Below are 17,749 nucleotides of genomic sequence, written 5' to 3'. Positions count from 1 at the left end.
ATATCAAAGTTGAGTCTGAAATTGATTTACTGTAAAGCACTTCAATTTAATGGGCTAATTTTGTGTGGATCATTGAAAATTTACAGGTTAATGAGAAATAATTTTGGGTTTCAATATGAATGAAACAGCTCTCCGATCAAAATTTACTGTTTACGTCTAACACATTAGAATTTCTCTTCAGTGTTCAAGATACACGTGTTTTAAAAGTTACCTGGGGTGATGAAGGGTGCATCCCATACACAAGTTTTCTTTGGCAAGTAAAAGTTCTTCAGTATTTCTACTGATAATCCACAGGGTGAGATCTGGCTGGCTTCTAGACACACCTCCAATTTCAGGTCAATCAGAAAGTATCCCTCTGTGTATAGGTCCACCGTTTTAAACCTAAAATAGTAAATTTGTGAATGATCATTCATGTACAGAAAATTGCCCATGTTTTAAAAAAATGTGTCACATAGTCTGATATATCTGTATTCCTATCAACATGTGATTTTAAAGCATTCTTTACTTCATTCGCACTACACCAAATATCCACATTTGTTCCTCCTGACCCCAATCATAAGTGAAAAGGTCCTTAGAGAAGGTCAGTTTCTCAATGCCCACAGTCATCTTATAGTTACAGGGGTCCACCTCCAGTCTGGTGATGAAGGTGGTGCTGAGGGAAGCCACATCTATACAGCACTGGAGACCACCACAGGAGGAGTCAATATGACAGGTGATAGGCTGACCAGACAGAGAAGGCAGGGCGGACTTGAGGGACTGAGGACATTCTGTAATACAAGGAATACCATATTAAATATTGAACGTCTACAAAAATAGCACTTATTAAACAGATAAGAAGCAATCCACTTTTTGTATGTGATAAAAAAAATTCATATGAAATACCCACCATTTTTCCAGTTGTTGACAGCTCCATTAAATGGTGCATTGCTACTGCTACATTTCTGAATATCTTCATTCACAAACTGTGAAAGTCCAAGGTCCTCCATTAATTCTGTTTGCTGATTCGCGGAGAGACCAGCTGTTGTAATTCCTCGGGTAGCCTTCCAGGAGTTGAACGAAAATGCTGTAACATCAATGGCAAAGTTAGTCCTTTATCTTTAAAATACCTCATTAACCCTAAATTATTTTACCAATACAGTAAGATGGGCAATCGACTGAAATTAAACAAGCCATGTTATTTAAACATGTCAAATTTCTTAAAGGTAGTTTTGGTCTCTTACCATCATCAATGAAGTCTGTGGTCCAATCACATGGCTTTTTGGGTAATTTTGTGTTGGTAAATATTGGAATGTCTATTGAGCATGGTTTGTTGGACTCAAAACAGATTTGTAGATTCAGATTCACCAAAAACTTCCTCTCAGTTGGTAGGTCATTGATTTCATACCTATGAAAAAGTTAACATAACTTATAGAAATATGCATATTTACTTTTACTGTGCAATTCATGTATGTTAAAATTAAGGTAGTGCATAGATGAAAAACAATCTTGTCTAAATTTAGTGTATTACAGTAGCAACAAATTATGTTTACCCATCCACAAGGTTGAACAAAGATTAAATGTGCATCTCTATTTTTTACATAATGTACACTTACTGTAGTCTAACAACTCCATTAAGATTAATCATTTCCTTCCTCCCAAATTTGAAGTCATGAAGACTAGCATTGACAGCGAATCTCTCAATGCCGATGCTGAGTTTGTAGTTACAGTGGTCTATGAGTAACCAGGTGTTGAAGGATCTCTGAAGCTGGGGTAGATCTGAGCAGCACCGTACTCCTGTACAGAAACTGAACAGGTGACAGGTGGTGTCGGAACCAATGGGAGCCAAGCTTACTGGTCTGTCACAGCCTAAAACAAAAACATACAGCATGAGCAACAGTGATATTCACTGCCTATGTAAGAAATTAAAGTAAAAACACGCTTATAAAGAAGTGTTAGAGAAAGACAATTTTGCTTCTTTTTAAATATAATTTGTAATACATTCTGTATCAGTTAGCTTCATGATACATGTATGTTTAAAACCCACAGGATATGAAAATCACTCGGTCTGCTTTAAGCATTAATTCATTATAAATGTGTTGGCTATAAGTGTGTTTTACTGTGTAATTCCAATTTAAGGTTTAATTTATACTGAATAGGTTAAAATTAAGTGGTCATTTTATTTGTTATAAGACAACAATGTTTTACTCTCTCACCAGTATTCCATCCATTTCTGTTGGGATAGAAAGGAATTGATTTCCTGTTACAGCTGGAATCTCCCAAATACTGGATAATGTCAAGGTCATGTAACAACTCCGAAATGACATAAGAGGGCAGTGTGTCATTTACAGTGTATCCACGTGATCCCAACCACTTTTCTTTAGAGAAGTCTAGAGAAGAGAAGTTTAGAAAAGATTATACATGAAATGCTAATCATTGAAGGTTAGTACAGTGCTAATCATTAAAGGTGAGTACAGTGAAGCCCCAATCATCTGAACACCAACAATTCAGATGCTTCCCCTTCTGGATGATATTTGTTGGAAACAGAATTACTTGTCTTATTGAAATATTTGATAATTCTAAAAAAGGTCTGTTTAAGTAATCATTAATCTGAACAATTTGCTTGAGAATAAGTGTCTGAATTAGCAAAGCTTTACAGTACAGTGGACCTTCAGATATCCGGATGCTTCAGTGTCCGGACGATTTTTCATCGGAACGAAATTTTTTTTATTATATTCTGTCTTGTTTAACTGGTGATTCAGATATCCGGATGCTTAACATATCCGGACAAATTGAAATAAATGCACTGTATATGACTGCATTATCTGGAATAAATATAATATTAAATCAGATGGTTCCTTGAATTTGTCTATTCAAGTATTAAGATAAACTTACTATTGACAGCAAATCCTCTAGTCCAGTTACATGTTGGTTTATGGAGTCTGTGTTCATTGAATATTGGGATGCTGAGTTCACAGGGTCCAGCCGACTCATAACAGACACTCAGGTTCATGCTGACCGCAAACACATTCTCTGCATCCAGATCCACTATGGAGTAACTGTAAATGAAGAGATTAGAAATAATTCTATGTACACTGCATTTTAGTAGACTTCTGCATTACTTTATAAAATAAAATTCAGTAATATGTATATGTGTAGCAGAGATTGGTCAAATTAGAATGGGTCAAGAATGGATAAAGATTCCAACAAAAGAGACATAAAAAAAAAATTGAATTTTAGAAAATATAAAAATATTCCATTTTACTCTGATTTCATTACGAGACTTACTCGAGATTTACAACACCCAGCATTGATAAATGTCTGACTTTTCCAAATTCATAGCCAAGTAGTCTGTCAGTCCAGTGGAATTTCTCAATACCCACAGCTATCTTCCCATTGCAGGAATCCACATTAATGTAGGCCTCCAGTGTGTCTTGTATTGTGTCAGACTGTACACAACAATGTACATCAGAACAGGAGTCCGAGATGGCACACTTTGTTTTAGCACCAAGGGAAGCAAGTCCTCCAGTAGGTGTGGTACAATCTAAACATTTTTTTTTAATTAGGTAGCATCAATCTTATGTTAATCGAAAATTCTTAAAAAGCACAGGATTATAACTATTAAATTGCATGAAATGTTTAATCAATGTAACATCACGCAAGCTCAGGCTGGGGCAGACCTGCACTCAATGACTTTAAATTAAAATATAGACTTTTTGAAATCAATCAAAAGATAATTATGACTAATATTTTATACAGATATTTGTGGAATGAGTTGTCAGACCTTAAAACCTCTTTTTTTACAGCTAGACCTGATCATTTAATTATTGTTCACTGTCTATTCATAATGCTCTGCTGAGAAAAGGTTTTAAAATATTTCAAATATTTAAAAAAGCATTATTTTGACTTACTGTCTGTCCATCCATTGCTATCAGCACTGTTATAAGGAGATTTTGACCAGTCACATTTGCTGGTGGAATTTTTCAGATATGTGGCGACTCCCAGGTCCTGTAGAAGCTGCCTGATGTAATGGATCTCCAGTGTGGGGCCTGACAGTCCAAGCCTTGTTTTCCAATTAGCCAGGGAGAAAGCTATACAAATTTTATAAATCATTTCAGAAAAACATCCTTCAATCATTGTAGAAAAGCACATCAACATACATACAGTACAGGCCACGAGTTTTCCGCAACGCTCGGTGGAAAAAACACCGTGTGAAACGCTCTGTGTTACACCGTGTACACGGTATAGCACGGTGTGTGTGGATTTGAAATATACAGGTAGGCACACCGTGCCGCACCGTGTCTAGAAAAACCTCGGCTAATGTCCTCCGTGTCGCACCGTGTCCAGTAAATTTCGTTCCGTTGCATGTCCAGGAAATTCCCCTCCAAGCTGCACCGTATAAATAGTATTTACAAAATCGTTTTTTTCTGATACAAATTTGATAATAAATTTTGATGACAATTTATAACTTTGGTTTATGTATATATAATAATCGTTTTTATTCTACCAGATATTGGACTTCGAATGGCACGCATAATATTGAGATTAGAAATCGGTAAAAAAAAAAAAAAATTGAATGATTTTCATTTGAATTAACTGTGTGTCTAGAAATTTATGTTAGTAAAATTATTACAAAATCAAAATTATGAATTTTATTTCAAATGAATAATTTAATCTCATGTTTTCATGTTACAAAGGAAGACGAAATGGTGTTGAGCTGATTCGTGTCTCATACACTGTATAGTACAGTATAAAATTTAATCCCAGCTGTATTTATGTTCATGGTTTTAACATGTACAGTACTATTGTACGATCCAAGCATTATCATGTATATTCCTTAATATTTACATTTTCAATGTCTTTGTCCGAGATAAAATTACCAATTGTAAATGTAATTGATTTCCTGAATGTTTTGGCGCGGTTCCAAAAAAACCACGTGCAGGGCGGGACAACACCTAGAGAGAAGCAGGCTTGGAGCCCGTGGATTGGCGGAATAAATATAAGGAATAACTGTCAGATTTTTCGAATTCATGAAGATGATCAATGGATTGGCTTGTGTGATAATTTTATGCATAAACGCCGAAGGCGTTTATGCAAATTATCACACAAGCCAATCCATTGATCACTTCATGAATTCGAAAAATAAGACAGTTATTCCTTAATTAAAATACATTTATTTTGTTCATCTTGAATTATTCTGAATGTGGATGCGAAAATCGTCAGCAGAAACACGAAATTAATGCAATAATTTCAAAGCGTATTTCTCGTAACAGCAAACATTATTTTCATAGAGAAGTATTCACTACGTTGTGTTTTTAAAATCCTTTCAGTGTAAGTAGTTATTTCAGTAAGTTTTTCTTTTCTTGTAAAGTGTATAAAGAGCAACACCAGAGAGAGAGAGAGAGAGAGAGAGACTCATACAACCCCCTTTTAACATATAATCTGTAATTTTTTTAATTCTGCCTATTATTTAAGCTAAGGAGGTCAAAATTAATCATTCTATAATTCTAACAATTGCCACAACTTTTGTTCATATTCAACCCATGTAATGCAATTAATTCGTTCTCTGTATATGCTGTACGCACAAAATTCTCGTGCATCACCTGCCAATCCAAATACCATGACGCTAGGTGACCTTGAAAGTCTGTTTACGCGGAAAGAATTTCTCTTGTGATTTGAAACAATCTTATGGTCAGTTCCGAGTTCACACCTGTTCAAAAAATATATTGGGTCTCTGCCGGTGGGCCAGGGGCGCCGTATGTTTATCACACCTTTCAAATTCTTTAGCTCTGACCACAGCAAGTGTATAACGTAACACACTCAACTGATACCATGCGAAATTCACCTTCCAGGTTTCACTAAAACAACAATTATAAACTTACAATTATTTTTTCATTTATTTATCCTTTTTCAGACACAAATAATGTATCCTGTAGATTAAGATTTTAAAAAAAAAATTACATAAATTTGCAGACTTCTTATAGAGTTTTAACCAACTGATTCGTATCGCTTTCTAGAAGGGGGGGGGGGGGGGGCATTTTTAAAATTCGCTCAATATCTATGTTTTCTCAAACCGTTTTTTCTTTTTTTCACATGATATATTTCAGAATGAAGTAATATTCGTACTGAAGTTAGCACATTTCATTTTCCAACAATTCGGCTGTGATTTTTGTATTCAGCGTGTTTACTAAGTTTATTACTATTTTAATTAATGAAATTATTTAGATTATCATCTCTGCCTGTTCAGTAGATTTTGGAGTTTACCGCATATAATTATTATCTCCATATTTTACATAACTACAGATTTTTAGTGTTAGACTTAGACTTACAGCAATAATCCTTATCTGTAGACTTACAGCAATAATCCTTATCTGAACCTGTCCAATGATTCGCCGAGTATCGGTATCAAAGAGCAGAATTCATGTGCGAGTCTGATGTGTATTTACAAAAAAAATAATCTAGACACAGGACATGTACATTTAAATTCTTACAAAATAATTAATTCACTTAGTATAATCACGCATCTGATATGTAATACGAAGGGGAAAACGATCTTGTATCAACGATTTAATTGAACACAGTTAAAATCAAAATCGAAAGTAGAGACAATTAAAGGGGGAGGAAATAAGCACCTCCTTCAAATTTACCTGGTTTTAGAACCTCTGTCAATCATCTGAAATTAAGCCTGGGATTGGATACTTTGATTTGATTGACATTTAGTTTGCTGCTGTTGTGTATATCTTGTGTACCTTGTCTGGAGATCGAACCGACCATCGAATTAACTTTCAGACTTTTGATGCCTACCGCACTGTATGCCAACGTGATAAAGAAGCAATCAAATCGTTCTTTTCTTTTTTAATTCATAAGAATATGCCATGAATATAATCAATCTATCAAATAATTAAATAAATGACAAGAAAATCATGGCTATATAATATATATATAAAATTAATTTTAAAAGGGAGGATTTCGTATCACGATTACAATCGATAATTTTAATTTCCGTGTCAAAACATGAGTTAATGTACATTTATTCCTCCATTAATTAACAAAATAAACCGACCTGCGTTTGAAGCTAGTATCATGGAATTAAATAAAATTATTTTTTAAAACAAGTATGACAACATTGTAACATTGTTCATGAGTCAAGCGAATTTATATTTATAAGACAAACTTGCTGTACGTGTCACTTTTCTTGGAGACATAGTGACGAAGTTACGGTATAATAATAAGTTTTAGAAGAGAAATTACTCGGAATATAACATCTTGCTTTGGATTTTTAATGTTTGAAATTAATAATGAATTCCGAAAGAAAAAAAAGATGCAGATGATTCTTTTCCCGTTTCATAGCTGTCGGGGAATCAACCCCAACCATGCGTTATGGAAAAATCAAGTAGGGTTTATCTTAAAAAGATATTTATTTAGACAATAATATTTCTACTTAACATTTTATTCTCAAAACATCGATTCTAAGTTTCATTCTCATTTACGTAGAGACTGTTTTATGATGCACTTTCTTCTTTCGATTTGCGTACAGACGACGTGTAATTTGAATTATTTACTTCCCTTTTTGTCGCCAGATTACAACGACAGATTTTGATGCTAAATGTATTTTCGTTATTACACTTCATTAAGAAACACACTGTATGTAAAAAAAAAAATGTCGAATTATTAAAAATATTAATTATTTTAAAAGAAAGAAATAGAGAAGGATTCTGTCTGCAACAAAAAATGCTTTATTTCGCATTTCAATTCATGAGCTAAACATGAAAAAAAAAAAACGGCCTCGGTTTACAAAGTCGTAGGAAAACACATACAGGTAATACACTCAGGGTCTCAGGTAACATCCTGTGTATATAGATAGTATACACAAACCAGCGTGGTTCCCTCGGGGCTTCTCAGCCGCTTCGATTAAGCTCCACCCCACACCAAACTTACCTGAGGAAAACCGTACGGTTGAAAACCTCGGCCTTTAAGTAATTCGTTTATGAAAGCGTGTTTCCTCTTAGTGTAATATAGTAATAGTCTATTGAACTTTTTATGACTACTATAATTAGGATTTAACTTGAAACGTGATTGTATATTTTTTTTTGCTGGACACGAGTACGTTGTTATTAAGTTTTCAGGCATCTTATTAGTTTAATTATCTGTATGCGATAAATTACCAATACACATGTATATGTATGGAAAAAGTACAACAAATATTTCGAAAGTTGATTTAATTTTATTAAATAAGGGCAATGAGAATGTTTAAATTATTTATCATCAGAACTGTGACACACTGTGTTACACGGTGCACAGACACGCTGACTTCAAAGACGCCGACAAGGTTCGAGGTCCACGCTAAAACGTGGACTTGCGGTCCACGGGGCCCCGTGTTTTTTGCGGAAAACTCGTGGCCTGTACTGTAGTACTGATTTTTTCCCTTCTATATAAACCTGTCTAATATTGTTTTCAATAGGTACATAAAATTGGAAGAAAGTTCTTAGTTCTTACTTGGGTCTAGAAAATCTTGTTTTCTGTTGCAAATTTCTTTAGGAAGAGCTGAATTTTCAAACACTGGAATCACTACTTCACAAGGCTGTCCTGCTTCATAACAAAGACTGATGTTAAGATTGACCAAGTAGTGTCCATTAGTACCCTCAAACTTCAGATCTGTTATGATGAAGCTGAAATGAAAGGATCAAATCCATCAACTATAATGAAATTAATACTTATTTCAGAAAGAAGCAATCATTACCTTAGGTAAAACCCTTTATATTACTAAACAATATGAATAATAATTATAGCCTCATGAGAATTAAAACAAATATGTTAATAAAATGAAACTGCCTTTGAAAATAATTCTAAGCAAAACTTACTCAATGACCACGAAACCATACAAGTCAAACTGCTCTCTGTTCCCAAATGTGTATCCATACAGACTTCTGTTGAATTTCAGGTTGTCAATTCCCACTCTCAGCTGGTGTTCACAGGCACTGATCTGTATAAAGGTCTCCACTGAAAGCCCAAACCTGGGCACACTGACACAGCACTGCACACCTGTGCACATCTCCTGCAGGATACAGGTAGCCAGGTTATCATCAATCACAGGTTTGCTGACAGAGCTGTCCCTCAAACATTCTGAAATTACATGCAATACATACTTTAGCTCAAAAAGAAGTCACACTGAAAATTCACTATGGTTATGTTTCGATGGATGTCATGAAATTTGCTAAGAGTTAGGCTTTTAATAATACTTCCGACTGTTAGGAAACTTGTTGCAAGGACAAAAGTATGACGATTCACATTATGTATCAATAAAATGATTTCTACAACCAACAGGGAAGAAAACAACATAAATCCTTTACCTGACTTCCACCCTTGATAAGCATCTTCATATATTCCAGAATCTTTTTCACAAGAAGGTTGCTTCATGTATTTTGAAATTCCAAGAATCTCCAATAGTTTAGAGACATGACTGGAACTCAGCTGCCCAACACTTGGCAAGTTATTGGTAGAAAGATATGAGGACAGTGAGAAATCTGCAAATACAAGTACATAAATAAATACCAAGATCTTTTTCTTGAATGTGATACATCAAATTAAGAGAACTGACTATCATATCCTTTCAAGATGAATGCAAACTGACCTGATTTCCAAAATCCTGTGTACCAGGCACATGATGGTTTTGTGACCAGGTAGTTACTGAGAAGAGTGCCTTGTATAACACATGGTGAAGGATCATTGAAGCACACACTTAATTTAGCATCAATCAGGAATTGTCTGTGTCCACTCAAATCTGTTATTTTGTACCTTAAAACATATCCCTTAAATTTAAGTCACAATAGCATATGTAAAGATATAAATGTACCTTAGAGAATAAAGAAAACTATAATAAATCGACATAAAATTGTCATTTTTTTTTTTGGTAAATAAAATTGCAAGAACTTACTCCAGTGAGAAAACTTGATCAATTGTAAACTTCTGTTCAATGCCAAACTTGAAGTCAATAAGTGATATATTGAAGCTGAAATCCTCTATAGCCAGGATGAGAGTGTGTGAACAGGCATCAATATCAATGTTGTACTGCAGTGTCCTCCCAATGGTGGAGACATCAGTACAGCAGCTGATCCCAGTACAGGAGGAGGAGATCCTACAGTTTGTATTACCAGGCAGAGCTGAGAGGAAGGGAGAGATATTCTCTCTGCATCCAGAATCTGAAACAAAAAACTGGTAGTGTATCATATCTTAAATTTACTTACACACAGCATAAAATCTGAAAAAAAATATAAATATCCAAATAGTACCTATTTCAAAGCCTGATGCCAGAGCTGCTGTATAACTGGCTCTGTTACAAGAAGTAGCCTTAAAAAATCCTCCTATTCCCAACTCTTCAAGAAGCTGTTCCGCTATCAAGCTTGTAAGAACTGATGTTGAGGGTGGCAGACCTTTACTTGTCAGGAAATTACTAAAGGTGAAGCCTGAAAGCATCAAAGTTATTTACAAAATACAATGATCTGTCAAAACTTATAGGTATTATCAAGCATATCTATGAATATGTAACTACGTGCATGTATTTCTGGATGAAAAATTGAAACTAAACATGACATGATTCAGTTTAAACAATAGATATTGTATTGATTTCTAATAGTCAAATGAACATCTTCTTGCCTGGTATAGCATATGGCAGAGTTTTGAAATCGCAGTCAAGAAAAGGCACTTTGACATCAGTCATTACTGGGAAGCTAAGTCTACAATCTCCAGAGCTCTCAAAACAGGCACTGATCTTCATGTTGAACAGAAACACACCCTCAGCAGATAGGAAGTCAATCTTATACCTGGAAACAATTCACAGAACTTTATTATCAAAAATTTTATGTAAAAGGGTTTCATTTTTGTTCGAAAAAATAATACTGTTTTAGCATTAAAAACATCTTCATCCAAATTTTTATCTCTCAGGACTTAAAAATTACTTCACTTTATTATGAACTTTCTTCCTCTCTAGTAGTAACTTACTCCAATCTGAAAACATTCTGCAGTGTATACTTCTGCCATGTGGAGAATTCAAACTTGGTCAGAATAATGGTAGCCTCCAACTTCTCCAGTTTGATGAAGACTTTGCCTTTACAGCGATCAATTTTAACTTCGGACTGAACGGAGGTTTTCAACAGAGCCACATCAGTACAACAGGTAACTCCAGAGCAGTAGGAAGTGAGTGAACAGGATGTGTGACTTGGAAGTGCAGGAATGCTGGGAGCATTGGGGCAGGCTAGAACAAATCGGCACTGAATGTATTACCATAGTAAAACATATCACAATTTTTCCAGTTTAAAGAGCAAGTTAGAAAGAATGAGAGTCACCTCAAAACAAAACTAGAACTGTCCAAACGGGACAAAATACCCCCCGCTGGGTTTTTCAGAAGTAAGTTTTTCCATAATAAATATATGTATCAAACATGAATTATGAAATTTTTCTTCCAGTGACCTTGAACTTCCCCAAATGACCTTGGGTCAAAGTCATGACACATCCTTGGGTCATGGGCAATCTTTGTGTGAAATGACAACCTACCAAGTTTATCCATAATAAAGATATGGACCGGACATGATTTATGAATTTTTTCTTCCAGTGACCTTGATCTTCCCCAAATGACTTTGGGTCAAGGTCATGACACACCCTTCCGTCATTGGCAATCTTTGTGTGAAATGAGAACCTACCAAGTTTATCCATAAGAAAGATATGGACCGGACAAGAATTATGAAATTTTTCTTCCAGTGACCTTGAACTTCCCCAAATGACCTTGGGTCAAGGTCATGACAAATCCTCGGGTCATGGGCTATCTTTGTGTGAAATGAGAACCTACCAAGTTTATCCATAATAAAGATATGGACCGGACTTGATTTATGAATTTTTTCTTCCAGTGACCTTGAACTTCCCCAAGTGACCTTGGGTCAAGGTCATGACAAGGTCATGACACACCCTTCCGTCATTGGCAATCTTTGTGTGAAATGAGAACCTACCAAGTTTATCCATAAGAAAGATATGGACTGGACAAGAATTATGAAATTTTTCTTCCAGTGACCTTGAACTTCCCTAAATGACCTTGGGTCAAGGTCATGACAAATCCTCGGGTCATGGGCTATCTTTGTGTGAAATGAGAACCTACCAAATTGTAATGTCCCTCTGTAAGAAAGATATGGACCAGACACGATTGCACAGACAGACGGACAGACGGACAGATGGACAGACGGACAAGGTGATTCCTATATACCCCCCCAAACAGTATAAAAATAGTGTTTAATGTGGACCAAATTTGACACTTTCCATGTATTACTTTTAACCAATGAAGTATAAAAGAAATAAAATCAAAGATTCACCAGCCAGATTCCAGTTTCCATCTCCAGCACCCAGACTGTTTCTACTACAGGCAGGATCGAGGAGGAAGTTCGAGATTTTAAGTTCAGATTTCAGGAGATCAATGGCCCACTGTTCCAGACTGGCTCCTTGTATTTCTGCTTTCTTGTCAGTTAGCCATTTACTCAGTGAAAAGTCTGAAACAACAAGAAAACGCACACTCATCTGGTGCAATTACCTTTGCATTACATGACTACAATATTTTATTCAAAATTGCTTGCTAAAAAAATTTGCTTTAATATAACAGGCAGAAAACACATGGTTTGCTCCTATTGGAAACTTAACAGGCAACATCATATAATAAGTTTAATTATACTGCAGTACCTTTAATCGCAAACATTCCTCCAGCAAAGTTACACTGAGGTTTGGGGAGCTTAAATCCTTGCAGTACAGTGATGTCAAGTTCACATCCAGCACCACTGCTGTAGCACAGCTTCATCTTAAGGTCCACCACAAACTGACCAGTCAGGGTCAAGTCATCTATCACATACCTGAAAGAAAAAAGTAGATTTACTTTTCAAAGTGATTCAACCCATTTCATTTGCCCGTTAAATGCACACTAATTAATACCTTGAAAAGATTAAGCTTCAATTTTTTTTCAAAAAAATGAAATATTTAGAATTTATGTCCAAGACGATCTTTTTTTATGTTCGACAACAATCACATCTGAAAGAAAAAAATATTAAATCATATCTTTAAAGTCACTTGAAGCAAGAATATGACTTACTCCACAACCAGAACACCAAACAGTTTAGCGGTGCCTTTGGTTCCCATCTGATAATCAAACAGAGACACAGTGTAGGACATCTTCTCCAGCTTAATGATCATTTTCTCTGCACACGTGTCAATGTCCAGGGACATCTGATAGGACAGCTTAGTGAGGTCATCTTCTACACAGCAGGACACACTGGTACAGGTAGTGCCAACGTAACAGCTGATCTTACTGCTAGGCAGGCTAGGGGGAGTCAGGGAACAGCCTGGAATAGATATTTTGAAATGTTAAGTGAATTTTGGAAGAATAAAAGAAAATCTAGTCTGTGTATCCAAAATAAAAGATCTGTGAAAGGCAATAATACATCTAGGAGAATCAAGAGAAAATTAGCAATTACAGAAAGTAAAATAATTGATCCCTTTACCTGAGGAGACATTCCAGCCTGGGTGTGTTTCAGGGCTGTAAGGAGTGGCAGTCCTAGAACAGCCTACTCCTACATACTCCTCAATACCCAGCTCTCTCAATAACAACATGCTCTGCTCTCTTGTCAGTAAAGCTCCAAAACTGTTAGCTGTTTTCCATGCTGACAAATCAAAACCTACAATAGAATATGTTGACATAGAACTGAGAAACATATTTTTGCATTAAACAATCAAAAATGATTTAATTTCTTTTATTATGCAGGTATTAATTAACAGCATTTACAAAAGTAAATGCCTTACTTGGATTTATATAATTCAGGTCAATATTGCATGGGTTCTTTGGAAGGATGGCATTCTCAAATATAGGGGCAGAGAAAACACAGTCATTAGGATTAGCTGCCTCCAGGCACAAGCTCAGGTTCAAATTCAGAAGGTACTTCCTCTGTATCTTCAAGTTCTGTAGGTTAAAGCTGCAAGCAAAAAAAAAAAATATAGATATTAAGTCGAAAAATAAGATTACCTATTAAGATACATACTAAAACCACTTAATTCTGCAATATTTTAATCTAAAAAAAAAAAAGAAGCACTGTATGTAACAGCTGTCAAGTATTTATACAAAAATCAACCACTTGATAGCACATCATCCAACAGTAGTCAAGTACATTTTTGAAAATCAATCTATTTGGGTACATATAAATAAAATATGTCTGTTTGAACATTTACATACATGTATATTACATGTTCATGGTGAGTTTAAGTACATTCACAAAATGCTAAGCCAATAGTCTTAAGGAAACTTACTCTAATCTAAATGCTCCTTGAAGTGAGAAATGGTCTGTAGTTCCATAATCATAATCAAACAGTGTGATGTTGTACTGCATCTTCTCAAGGTTCAAACTCATTATGGCCTGACAAGGATCCAGTAGCACCTGTGCCCTGATGGTTCGCCCGGCCAGGAAATCCACCTCGGCACAGCAGTCTATTCCTGTACATATGCTGGGGATTAGACAGGACACCTTGTCTGGCAAGGCCACTGGAACGGAGGCATTAGGACAGTCTGAAAAGAAGAATTCTTTATCAGCATCTAAATGTAGTTGACAAAAATTGTTATTCACATGCACTGCACAAGGTGAAGTAAATGTTAACTTCAAGCAAATCAGCCTTTATGGGTTTTTCATTTACTTTTTTGAAGAAAATTAAAAAAACAGTTCTTACTGACCATTTTTCCATCCATTTATGCTGGGAGTGTAAGGAGCTGATGTTCTCACACACTGGTCTGGTGCATTATACAGATATTGGTCCATTCCCAGCAAAGACAACAGAGAGTCAGAGTCAGCCACAGATAATGCTGCAGACACGGCCAGGTTCTTAGCTGTCATCCAGGACACTCCAGAGAAATCTGAAATAAAAAGACTTGCTCATTTTGTGTTACATTTAAGCATCTGGAAATCTAATAGGCAAAATTTCTTCTCAAAACTTGAATTTCACTTAAAAACTTGTTACACCACAAGGATACAGATTATTTGTGTGCTTTACTTGGAATATTGAATCCAGATCCCCATTCACAAAGAGATTTTGGAAGCTTGTAATCTGTGAGTAGATTGGTTTTGTCCAGAACACATGGTCCCACACCATAACAGATGGCAATACTTAGAGAAATTTTGTAGCTCTTCTCTCCAGGAACATCAACAATGGTGAATCTAACAAAAAGCAGAAGAATTAGTTTTTCCTCCTTTAATCTAATTTTTTGCCTGCAATCATATGACTTAATTAAAAAGATTAAGCTATACAATTGATTCATACTTACTCAAACTGTACAACACTCATCAAATAGCGCTTCTCAGTGACACCTGGGAAAATAGTTGTATAAAAGTTTAACGAAGACAAATGAATTGAAAAGCGCAGAAATTGTTCAAAATGATATTGTAAGTAATTCATCAAATTATATACCGAAATTGTGAAGGTTCCTCCCTACAAATAACATTATGATGTCCAGAGTGATCTTACCAAAACTGTATCCATTAAGACTGACTTTAACAGTAAGTTGTTCTACATAAATTGTCAGGACATGATTACAGTCGTCCAGATGGACTCCTGCAGTGAAGTGTGTACCCAGGACAGTGTTTTCAGCCAGGCAGCAAGTGACTCCTGTACAGTAGGAGGCTATGTTACAACGGGCAAAGGCAGGGAGGGCTGGAACATCTGCTGACAGGTCCTTTTTACAATCTGTACAAAAAGGTAGAAAATACCTAAAAATGCAAGTCCCCTAGTATTGATTCTCAATTAGAGTCAGGAACAGTTTTACAAGCAGTTCCTCATCATTAGAAGAGTGAACTTTCTAAGCTAGTAAGTGCATTTGAGTTAAGTTATACATCTAAATGCATTATATTTCTATTTTGACTCTAACTCTTAGTTCTCTAGAAAAGTTTTCATCACTTTTTAACAGATCAAGTTTGGTTTCTATGATAGTAATTTTCTTTTTATTTCCTCTTATTTTCATGTCCAGAGTTTTTGGGAAAATGCCAATATTTTTTTTACAAACTTCAGTTGCTTCTGCCCTGGAATCCCTGATAACAGAATAAAAAGAATTCCTGATAACAAGAAAAAAAACCTTTCAAACTATGAACTTGCCATTTTTCCATCCTTTGCTATTGGCTGGACTGAACATTTCAGATGTAAATGAGCAAGGGTTGACACTGAGATAAGAACCGATTCCAAGTTTGTTCAGTAGTTTCCTCCTGTCTATAAGGCTTAGTACTGTGTTAGGATTGATGTTTTCAGCTGTGTACCACTGGTTAATATCAAAGTCTGTAAAATAAAAGTCACAAGTTAATTTTTTTCTATCTAAGAGGACAAACAGAAAGTTGTCACATACCACATTAATTAATCCAAACAATTTCTTTAAAATATAAACAAACTGATCCTTTTATCTGCAAACTTACTTGGTGTTGAAAATCCTGCAGCCCAGTCACAAATAGACTTGGGTAGCAAAGTTCCATTTAGTACATCCAAACTTAGAATACACTGACTATCATCTGTGGCTTCAAAACAGACTTTCAAAACCAGAGACACCCTGAACTGTCTTTCCACTTCCAAGTCCTCAATTGTGTAACTATCAAGAAGAGGAATTTTTTCGTACACAAACATAAATTCACTACATTTCATATACAATTATGGACTATTACTGGATTGATAAAATAAATTAACGAAATAAACTTACTCAATGCGAACAATGCCATTTAAATAAAACTTTCCTGTGCTTCCTGAAAATAACAAACCATATACAATACATCAGTTTTAATAGCATACAAGAAATATAAGTTCATTATTAACAATGGTGACAGACAACTAGAGCTTAAAATTCTTTGTTTTAAAGAACTTAAAGCATTGCAATTTTGTAAAGTTTATGTAGCAAAAGAGATTGTAAATTTTCAACAGAATATTTACCAAAAGTGAAGTCCTTCAAGCTGACGTTAAAATTTAACTTTTCAATGCCAACTTCAAGATAGTTGTTACAAGGGTCTATGGTTACATATGCCTCAAATGCCCTCTGTAGGAAATTTACATCCATACAACAGCTAACACTGGTACATGTGTCCTTAATTAGACAGGTCACATCACCTGACAGGGCAGTAGTGTTTACAGACATCTGACAGTCTGCAAAACAAACAAAACAAAATATACATGACTGTATGTAATACACATCACTTGACTCCTTCACTCACAGTTGTCATTACATCAATTATTTACTCTTCAATGTCTGAAGTTACATTTGAAATTGTAGCTCTATTAAGGTATATGTCTTGTAATACTTAACATTACTCTTTATTTGCGAGAACTTTATTTTCTCCTAATATGCAAGACTGCCTGCTCGTGAAAATTTGATTCATTTGTTGAACAATAGAATTTGTGAAATATAATGCTTTGCTTATCAATACCAAATGGCCATCTTGTGAAATTCAAGTGCCACAACAATTTGGTGATCTACAGTAAATGAACCAACCTGTTTTCCAGCCATCTATAGAGGGGCTATAGACTGGACTGGATCTCTCACAAGGTTCCCTGTTCAGGAACTGAGCGACACCTAACTCCTCCAGCAGCTTAGCAGCATTCAGTCTGGAGAGCTGTGAACCAATGGCTAACTGCATGGTACTGTACCAGTTGTTTAGAGAGAAGTCTGAAATAACAGAGTTCAATCATTTTATAAATGCTGCATGATAAACTTCAATTGATAAATACATGTATT

At 35.4% G+C, this 17,749-nt stretch overlaps 1 protein-coding gene across 1 annotated transcript in view; it reads right to left on the bottom strand.

Annotated features, from left to right (window-relative positions):
• The window catches only part of LOC134259096 (uncharacterized), a 113,219-nt gene that overhangs the window by 62,032 nt on the left and 33,438 nt on the right, over positions 1 to 17,749 (bottom strand). The window contains exons 60-91 of the mRNA XM_062741692.1: positions 17,507 to 17,680; positions 16,951 to 17,160; positions 16,724 to 16,766; positions 16,446 to 16,615; positions 16,135 to 16,311; positions 15,511 to 15,729; positions 15,311 to 15,353; positions 15,040 to 15,203; positions 14,723 to 14,902; positions 14,305 to 14,560; positions 13,804 to 13,973; positions 13,506 to 13,679; positions 13,097 to 13,346; positions 12,694 to 12,860; positions 12,333 to 12,506; positions 10,975 to 11,227; positions 10,630 to 10,796; positions 10,266 to 10,439; positions 9,911 to 10,175; positions 9,608 to 9,771; positions 9,327 to 9,500; positions 8,838 to 9,099; positions 8,473 to 8,645; positions 3,888 to 4,067; positions 3,265 to 3,520; positions 2,872 to 3,035; positions 2,193 to 2,366; positions 1,593 to 1,845; positions 1,221 to 1,384; positions 887 to 1,063; positions 506 to 767; positions 212 to 381 (exon numbers count right to left, since the gene is read on the bottom strand). Of these exons, the coding sequence (XP_062597676.1) occupies positions 212 to 381; positions 506 to 767; positions 887 to 1,063; positions 1,221 to 1,384; positions 1,593 to 1,845; positions 2,193 to 2,366; positions 2,872 to 3,035; positions 3,265 to 3,520; positions 3,888 to 4,067; positions 8,473 to 8,645; positions 8,838 to 9,099; positions 9,327 to 9,500; positions 9,608 to 9,771; positions 9,911 to 10,175; positions 10,266 to 10,439; positions 10,630 to 10,796; positions 10,975 to 11,227; positions 12,333 to 12,506; positions 12,694 to 12,860; positions 13,097 to 13,346; positions 13,506 to 13,679; positions 13,804 to 13,973; positions 14,305 to 14,560; positions 14,723 to 14,902; positions 15,040 to 15,203; positions 15,311 to 15,353; positions 15,511 to 15,729; positions 16,135 to 16,311; positions 16,446 to 16,615; positions 16,724 to 16,766; positions 16,951 to 17,160; positions 17,507 to 17,680 (6,003 nt within the window). The remainder of the gene's footprint in view (positions 1 to 211; positions 382 to 505; positions 768 to 886; positions 1,064 to 1,220; positions 1,385 to 1,592; positions 1,846 to 2,192; positions 2,367 to 2,871; positions 3,036 to 3,264; positions 3,521 to 3,887; positions 4,068 to 8,472; positions 8,646 to 8,837; positions 9,100 to 9,326; positions 9,501 to 9,607; positions 9,772 to 9,910; positions 10,176 to 10,265; positions 10,440 to 10,629; positions 10,797 to 10,974; positions 11,228 to 12,332; positions 12,507 to 12,693; positions 12,861 to 13,096; positions 13,347 to 13,505; positions 13,680 to 13,803; positions 13,974 to 14,304; positions 14,561 to 14,722; positions 14,903 to 15,039; positions 15,204 to 15,310; positions 15,354 to 15,510; positions 15,730 to 16,134; positions 16,312 to 16,445; positions 16,616 to 16,723; positions 16,767 to 16,950; positions 17,161 to 17,506; positions 17,681 to 17,749) is intronic.

This window comes from Saccostrea cucullata, unplaced genomic scaffold (genome assembly GCF_032062105.1).
Source record: "Saccostrea cucullata isolate Sc308-1 unplaced genomic scaffold, CSIRO_AGI_Scuc_v1 ctg453, whole genome shotgun sequence".
NCBI lineage: Eukaryota > Metazoa > Mollusca > Bivalvia > Ostreida > Ostreidae > Saccostrea > Saccostrea cuccullata.
This window is presented reverse-complemented; position numbering and strand designations above follow the sequence as displayed.